The sequence below is a fragment of the Triticum urartu genome, unplaced genomic scaffold (genome assembly GCF_003073215.2).
Source record: "Triticum urartu cultivar G1812 unplaced genomic scaffold, Tu2.1 TuUngrouped_contig_5590, whole genome shotgun sequence".
NCBI classification, from domain to species: domain Eukaryota; kingdom Viridiplantae; phylum Streptophyta; class Magnoliopsida; order Poales; family Poaceae; genus Triticum; species Triticum urartu.
The window spans coordinates 1-8,484 of record NW_024116277.1 but is presented as its reverse complement, the minus strand read 5'-3'; the positions used below and the strand labels follow the sequence as shown (position 1 = coordinate 8,484).

General features: G+C 43.6%; 2 protein-coding genes across 3 annotated transcripts; one reads left to right on the top strand and one right to left on the bottom strand.

The window, feature by feature from the left end:
- Nucleotides 1-1,187: 1,187 nt before the first annotated feature.
- On the top strand, nucleotides 1,188-4,357 carry LOC125529425 (mitogen-activated protein kinase 3; the record flags this gene model as incomplete). Its single annotated transcript, XM_048693836.1, is given in 2 exon segments — nucleotides 1,188-1,616; nucleotides 3,411-4,357. Coding segments are annotated over 2 exon segments (1,110 nt in total). The 3' UTR covers nucleotides 4,098-4,357.
- Nucleotides 4,358-5,979: 1,622 nt separating this feature from the next.
- On the bottom strand, nucleotides 5,980-8,478 carry LOC125529426 (protein CHLOROPLAST IMPORT APPARATUS 2-like). 2 transcript variants are annotated; one of them, XM_048693838.1, is made up of 3 exons: nucleotides 8,113-8,478; nucleotides 6,447-6,663; nucleotides 5,980-6,327 (listed from the first exon to the last, which is right to left on the bottom strand). In XM_048693838.1, the coding sequence occupies exons 1-2, from the start codon at nucleotides 8,416-8,418 to the stop codon at nucleotides 6,475-6,477; spliced, it is 495 nt and encodes a 164-aa protein (XP_048549795.1). In that variant the 5' UTR covers nucleotides 8,419-8,478; the 3' UTR covers nucleotides 5,980-6,327; nucleotides 6,447-6,474. The 2 variants fall into 2 exon arrangements, with proteins under 2 accessions (XP_048549795.1, XP_048549794.1); XM_048693837.1 differs by having other exon boundaries at nucleotides 6,502-6,663.
- Nucleotides 8,479-8,484: the final 6 nt, after the last annotated feature.

The window sequence follows — 8,484 nt, the reverse complement described above, 5'->3', positions numbered from 1 at the left end:
CCGTGTGCTGTGCCTCGACGGCCCCGTCTCGGCTGGTTCTGCGCCGGACGGACTGCGCCGCTCTCCGTCCGTCGGAGATCGGTCGCCCCTGATCCGAGCAGCCCCAGCTGGCGAGCTCGGATTACGCCGCCTGGTGCGTGCGTGCGCGCGTGCCTACTCGAGTGTCCCGCCCAAATAATTCGATTCCCCGTACCTGACGCCCGCCCGTGCTCCGGTGATGCATCATGCATCATGCCATGGTGCTCGCCAGGGTACGCGATGACTGGCCGGGGGCATTTCTGTGACCCGCTGGTAGGGTGGTAGGCTGCCCGGCGAATCATCTGGGCAGACGATCTGGCGCGACCGGGAGCTATGGTTTCTTGCAGGCCATCCGTCCGCCGGTCGCCGGGACTGCGGATTCGGTTTGTGCGTTTAGCACTGAGGCTGATGAGAATGCGCGTGAGAGGTGGTAGTGAGTGGCATTGCATGGTGGTGATGCACAAATTGGCAGCGCTAGCGATCGAAGTTACCATTTATAAGCTTGTATAAATGGACATTGAAGCTCATCAATTCAAGAGCTGAATTGGTCAGCGTCAGTGTCCATTTATAAGCTTAGATAAGTACAACTGCACTTAGATGACATGCCAACATGTACTGCTTATATATATATATACTTCATTCACTGTTGCCGACTCTGATCAGAATTTATGAGCCTTGTAGCTCGTGGTGCATGGTACAGTTTAGGTTCAGTTCAGAATTCTTCTACTTGGAGTTCCACATAAACACTTACCAAAAAAAGAAAAAGTGTTCTATTGGCATCCGAGGTCATGTAAATTTGTTACCAAAGCCTGGTTTAGTTGGAGACTGGTATACTGTCAACCTCTCCTCATCAGCTTAAGCTTTTGGGTGAACTGGTTATGGTTAGGTGCATTCACTTCAACACGGTATCAGAGTCAAGTCAAGGGATCTTGAGTTTAAGACCCAAACAACTTAAATATAGATTCAGCCTATCGATCCTTCGTCTATGGTCCGGAGGTTAGGAGAGTGTTCAAAGATGGGTGGTTAGAACCACATTGTTACAACTTGTATTTTATAATGAAGCTGACTTTTTCACATTCAAAGTTTGGTGATTGTGTAAGCTGAAAGAAATTAATTTTGCTTCTCGTACTGTTATTTATGGTATACTAAGTTATGTTTTGTTTTGTTAGTTGAAAATGGCAATGCTGGTGGATCCTCCGAATGGCATGGGAAACCAAGGGAAGCACTACTACTCAATGTGGCAAACCTTGTTTGAGATTGACACCAAGTATGTGCCTATCAAACCCATAGGCCGAGGAGCTTATGGAATAGTTTGCTCATCCATAAACCGTGAGACAAACGAGAAAGTAGCGATAAAGAAGATACATAATGTATTCGACAACCGTGTGGATGCACTAAGGACCTTGCGGGAGCTGAAACTCCTCCGGCATCTCCGCCATGAGAATGTTATTTCTTTGAAGGATATAATGATGCCTGTACAAAGGAGGAGCTTTAAGGATGTGTACTTGGTTTATGAGCTCATGGATACTGACCTGCATCAGATAATCAAATCGCCTCAGGGGCTTTCCAACGACCACTGCCAATATTTTCTTTTTCAGGTAATGCTCGGATTACACCTTTTCCGTCACTCTTCCACATTTAATCATTTGATAGTAGTGAGTATGTGTTTCTCATACTCCTTATTACTTTCACTACCTGCACCATTTATGACAATACATCTTATATCTGCACATGTACAATGTTAGTAAGGTCACTCATATTCATCAAGCATGGTACCTTAGTCTGCACCAGATTAATTGGTCGCTGCAATACACAATGTTAGGTGTCTTTGTCGATTCGAACTTGAAATACACACACTGTTTTGTAAACACTTAAATGTTAGTCATCAGTGTTTATAGACGACTGGTGTGAGTTTGATGTCGTTTCTTAACCATCAAGTTGCTGATCCTATCCATTTATCCCTTTAGCCCTTCAAAATCATTTGAACCATGAACTTCTTTTCACATTTTTACACTATTCTTGAAGTTTGTGCCCGCTCGGATGAAAACTGTGAAACCTAGGTAAAATCGGGAATAATTGTGCACCTTGGCATATCGTTGTCATCCTGTGTGATTCTGGTCAGTTTCACATGTTCCTTCACTCACTGGGTTTTGAAAGAACTGGCAATAACTGGCCACTTATCTTCGTTTCAAAGCCCAGGTTGCTTCCTTTAGATTGACAGCTGGACAGAAGGTATCTTCTACTCCCTCCGTTCCAAATTACTCGTCGCAGAAATGGATGTATCTAGAACTAAAATACATCTAGATACATCCATACCTGCGACAAGTAATTCGGAACGGAGGGAGTAGTAACTTTAGAATGGAAGGCAGATGCACTCTGTAGCTATATAGACAACCTCAAACTGGGTGACATAGAATATATTGTTGTTGTTGTTTTTTTACCTTCCCTACTTCGTTTCGGTACAATAGCATAATTCATATGTGATATGTGAATTTTTCCTTTTCTGCAAGTCACATCAACCTGTATTGCTCTGACAGTCACATTGTGAGGCCTTGTCTTGCTGCCTCATGAAATAAATAAATAAATAAGACCAACACAGGCTGATGTCCAGTGCAACCTAAAACTAGCACCTTCTGTTTAGATGTTTCTGAATTACAGCCAGACCTACCAATCCAGCTGATATATTGAATATGACTAGTTGGACTTCACTTTATCACTTGTCAGATGTCCGCATCCAAATAAAGATAACTTCGAGTGAATTGGGGCTTTCTGGTAAAAAGCTATACAAATGACATTCTTTTTACAATTTCAGCTTTTATGTACATATATTAAACTAAAGAAGTATCTGTATGACTACATGTAGTACAAGCTGTTAAACTTCATGCACTAGCCAACGCAACCAAAAGTCTGAACTGATGGAAAGGGCTAGGCAATCTATACACTTCAACACCCCCTCTCACGTGTGTCGTGAAAAGTCCAACATGTGGATAGACTCAGAGGTATGGCTCAAGAGGCCTATACGTAGACAAAGGGGGGCAGCTGCAATTTTTAGATGAACTGTGAAAGCCAGGACTTGAACTCAAGACCTTAGCACCGATACCATGTTAAACTTCATGCACTAGCCAACGCAACCAAAAGTCCGAACTGATGGAAAGGGCTAGGCAATCTACATATACACTTCAACACAAGCATCCACTCTAAAAGAACCATCTCTAATTATAAGCATTCATTCTGAAGAAGTATAAGCATGCTGATGAATTTACAGTTCATGTTCCCTTGCACTTCATTTAACCTGTTGTCTTAAGATCCTTTGAATTCATTTATTCTTTTCTATTTTTCCTATTTACATTTTTTGTTGATAATTTGAGATGCTGTTGTTTTCTTCATTGCAGTTGCTTCGAGGACTGAAATACCTCCATTCAGCAGAGATACTCCACAGAGACCTAAAACCTGGGAACCTACTGGTGAATGCAAACTGTGATCTGAAGATATGCGATTTTGGTCTTGCACGTACAAACAGTAGTAAAGGCCAGTTTATGACTGAATATGTCGTCACCCGCTGGTATAGGGCTCCTGAGTTGCTGCTTTGCTGCGACAACTACGGCACTTCCATTGATGTTTGGTCTGTTGGCTGCATCTTTGCTGAGCTACTTGGCCGCAAGCCTATTTTCCCCGGGACAGAGTGCCTAAATCAGCTAAAACTGATAGTCAATGTTCTTGGCACGATGAGCGAGTCTGACCTGGAGTTCATCGACAACCCAAAGGCCCGCAGATATATCAAGACCCTCCCCTACACTCCCGGTGTTCCACTTGCAAGTATGTACCCACATGCACACCCTCTGGCCATCGATCTATTACAGAAGATGCTCATCTTCGACCCTACCAAAAGGATCAGTGTTACCCAGGCCCTTGAGCACCCTTACATGTCTCCTCTGTATGACCCAAGTGCAAACCCTCCCGCGCAAGTGCCCATCGATCTCGACATAGATGAGAACATCAGCTCAGAGATGATCAGGGAAATGATGTGGCAGGAGATGCTTCACTACCACCCTGAAGCCGCCACGGCAGTAAACATGTGACGACGATCTTGCAGTGCCCTGGGAAGAACCCGGCAGGCTCACTCCTTTTTTCCTCGAAAAGACTACTGCGATTATCGCACCTATTAAGTAACCACGACGTGCAGTGTGGAGAGGTATCTCCGTGTAAATATGCAGTGCGATAAGAACCGCATATGGATAGTTCTTGTTATGGACCACTTTGGTGTATGTATACTGTTGTGTTGTTGTATGAGCTCATGAAAGAACTGTTGAAGCGAATTCAGTAAGTTGTTGATTTGTGATGGCCCTCCTGTGTTTGTTGTTGCAGTTGGTATTTGAAGCAGACCTGCTGTTATTCTCTTGTGTGTATTTTTCTTTAGTATTAATCGGCAAATATTGCACTAGTAAAAATACAAGTTAGGCTTGGTGATATTTGAAGTTTACTTGCTGTTAAAGTCTATTGGGTTTATACTACTACTTAACTAGGGCCTTTAATCACTGCAGGATAAGAATTAAGGTGCCTTTTTGACTCTGCAGTCTGAAAGTAAATCCTCCAGAACATAAAAACCCGCCTGAATTTTGAAAGCGCATACTTGTGCACGTACAAGAATGAACCCACAAGCAAAACAAAGATGGTTAGCAAGGCCATTAGCCATTCCTCTTAAACAAGTGAGAGGCAAATTAAACCCATCAACTTGTTTTCTTTTTTAACTGTAAGATGTCAATATTTCTCTTTTCAAATTTTTCGCTTCCTATGACTGCAATAATTTTGAACTTGGAAACTTGAAGAACCATTTTAGTAAGCTTGTCAACTTTTTTTTTAACTGTAAGCTTCCCGAATGGGCCGATCGCGGATGGGAAGTCATCAAGGTCATGAGCTTGCCAGCCCAGCGCCCTAGAAGGAAGAACCCGCCTTCCAAGTTTATATTTTAGAGCATGGTTAATAGTATAGTCGGTTGCTGGTTATATGATCCTGCCACATCATTTATAGCTAAGCTTATAGCCAACAAATACAATAGTTGTATGTAAATATGTATTATTTTTTTAATACATGGTTCACCTTCCTCTCTCACAACATGCTTACGAGCACGTGGTGTAGCCGGCTGTTAATCAGTTACCCGCTTTCCTTCTCTCTCTTCCAACTCATCCAAAATATAATATCTAAAGGCTTGCAGCCCCCCTACGTGGCACCATATTGTACTTGCTCTTGGGCGTACGGCCGGCGATGATGTGAGGGGCGGCGTTCCTCTTTCCGAAATGGAAGGAAGAACCCGCCTCCCATGTTTTCTCAGGCCATCGGATCAGATCTGCACGGCCTCAGATCTAGACTTAACAAAACACACGGGTATTTGCTTCGTCTCGCACCCACCCCCTCCCCCTTCAGAAAAAAGAGCCCATCCTCCTGAGATCGAGGCTCTTAACGAACCCACTTTGCAGTTCTCCACTCCCACGAGATCGAAGAGCAGCCGAGCGGTTGGTTCCAGCAGGCAATGCCGGCGCCGCCGCCGCCGAAATTCCCTCACCGTCGGCGATCCCCGTGAGCTATGACAGGTACGCATGCGATTCTAGTCCCAGCCGCTTGAATTTTCAGGTGATGTTTCAGATTTCCATGTAATCTGCTGTTATATGATTGTATCTCAATTACTTTTGGACTACAATGCAATCCCTTCTGAGTGAAAATTGTACCCATATTTCTGCTGTAATTCTCGGATCCTTCATTTGAGTGGTAATATATTCAGGTGGGGAAGCTCTCCCCCGTGACCGTTCAAAAAAAACTTTTGGACTACAAAATTTGCCATCTGTGCGATGTTTTGCTTTGCTGTGCATGTTTCCGATGCGATGCGCAGATGGAGCGAGTGATTTCAGAGAGGTAAAAATGGATGAAACAGCACCATCTGTGCATAACATAACATATATCCGGATATATGACTGTAATATTCTAGCATCACTTTATTTCCTTCCTTTACCTCACATTGTAAACCCGAGACATAAAAACTATGTGACCTGACCTGATCTCTGATCCCCATGGCAACTGGGCATCACTATCCTCCTCTCTCCGCAAAGCAAAACTCCGAAACACAAAGAAAAGAAAAGAAAAAAAGGGGAGGGAACAAAAAACTCACTCACTCACTGAGGTCTCTTGGCTAATGAGAGAAGCTAAAAAGGGCCAAAAAAGAGGTGTCCATTTAAAGGCTAGCAACAAGTATCACTATATCTAGCTCTCTTCCTCCAGGGCTTGCTGCAGAAGAGATGGGCTCCTAACAAACCTTCCCTGAAATGACAAAAAACAGAGAACATCAGTAAACCCCGAAGACTCCGTTTCGACAAAGTAGACACGTAGGTGATGGTGATCTGGTGTGAGGAGTGAAGCTTTTCCAGTGCTTGGCTTACAAATATTATACTGCAACTTTTTATTCTTTCAAGCATCAGTTCTAGTAGTGCTTGCCTTCATCCGAGGCCGGCAGTCGGCGTTCACCTTCCGCACCTGGTACCGGATCTTCTTCGAGAACAGCCGGTTGCGCCGCTTCTCCTTGTACCTCATCACCCTTGCTTCCCTGATGCCGCCGGACCCGTTCTCAGGAAACAAGTCGATGTCTGCAAGTTTGGCCTGCAACAAGGGTTCATCCTTGATTAGTGAGACTGTAAGAGTATCTTCTCATTCAGAATTCAAGAAAAGAAATGTAAAACATGTTTACAGTTTTACATTGTTATTAAACCGTGTCGTAAATCGTAAGGTGAGTAATGATGCCATCGTGTGTCCAAACTACAAGGTACAAAGAAGCTGGACAGATCTGCATAATGATTCTTGCCACTTATGACAGCTGCAAGTCTTGCCATCTATCAGAGCAAATTGCAGAAAAGCCAACTGAATTGGGGCTAACAGTTTGTTGCAGCTGCTCTATCACTGGCCCAAAAGGCACCAAATTTGAGCCCAAGTGACTCTCAGCAACAAGACAAACATGTAATCTATGGCAGGAAATCTCCAGGCTCAATTGCCTGTGGTCCACTGTTGAATAATTGAGCATAATGGAATGGTTGAATCTAGTTTATCCAATTTGTAACAGTTATTTTTGAACAATTTCTACCGTTATTCACCCACAAGTTTAGCAGAATGTAAAAATAAATAAAACTCATGTGTTCACTGGACTTAGAGCTAAATTCAGCTCATGAAATCTAAGGGTTAGGTTTGCCAGGATTCGCTATTTAGTTATTTTTTTCCTTATAAACTATTTTTACTACTTCGATTTTATGGGTTACTGGATTATCAGTGGTACTCTTAAAAGGTGTGTACTTACAGATATGCAGTAGTACAGGACTGGGTACTTCTTGTGAGTTGTGGCTTTGTGAGGGACCATCAGTTGGATAAACAATTTTCCTAGTTTATTATGGGCTTAATAGTTGATACCAGTTCCACAATATGGCAGTTGCGTATCAACTTATCAAGCATGTGGTTTCTAGTTGTGGGGTGTCCCTTTTTCTTTGCTGAAGAAAGCAATTCACAAGAGGCAAAATTCTTCTGTTTGTCTAGCAAAAGGAGTTAACATGTCGGAAGAAATGGGGATGTACGAGGCAATTATGGTGGTGGAACTGAAATACAATCTTCTATCAGAAAACACATTCAGAGTAACTCATATCAGTTTGAAAACATGTCTGTAATTTAGCTGATGTAGTAAGAGTGTCATAGAAGAGGTAACATCATCTACAGGGATTGTCAAATTTTGTGTAAATGAGATTTGTTTTGACTTAAATAACAAACTGAAATGAAAATTTGAGTTACTGTTAGCTCATCAAAATTATGTTGCAGTCTCCTGCTGCACGCAAGAGGAAGAAAAAATTCAGAGAAACCAAGTCTGTAATTTAGCTGATGTAGTAAGAGTGTCATAGAAGAGGTAACATCATCTACAGGGATTGTCAAATTTTGTGTAAATGAGATTTGTTTTGACTTAAATAACAAACTGAAATGAAAATTTGAGTTACTGTTAGCTCATCAAAATTATGTTGCAGTCTCCTGCTGCACGCAAGAGGAAGAAAAAATTCAGAGAAACCAAGTACTCACCCGCACTTCGGCGGCAGACTCCGACGAATCCGGCGCGCCGCCCTCCGCGAACATAGACCCTTTGCCGGACCACTCCTTGAGCACGTCGTCGGTGTCCAGCTTCAGCCCCAGGCCAGTCTTCGGCGCCTTTGTCGGCGCGCTGTCATCGTCGTCATTGCCGTCCGCCGCGTCCAGTGTTCCATCGGCCCCCTCCTCGCATTTTGCTTTGGACAGCTCCTCCTCCTTGGCCATCACCTTCTCCATCTTCACCTTCTTCTTCTTCTTGCTCTTTTTCTTCTCTGGTGCTGCCGACGCCGGCGGCGGCATTGCGGTGTTGGACACTGCCGCTGCAGGTTCTGTCGGTGGTGGCGACGGTGGTGTGACCGTGATGTC

Coding starts and splice junctions, on each gene's coding strand:
- LOC125529426 (XM_048693837.1), bottom strand. CDS start 8,418: ATGCCGCCGCCGGCGTCGGCAGCACCAGAGAAGAAAAAGAGCAAGAAG. Junction 6,664..8,112: donor AGTCTGCCGCCGAAGTGCGG/GTGAGTACTTGG, acceptor CCCTTGTTGCAG/GCCAAACTTGCAGACATCGA. Junction 6,328..6,501: donor ACTGCCGGCCTCGGATGAAG/GCAAGCACTACT, acceptor TTGTCATTTCAG/GGAAGGTTTGTTAGGAGCCC.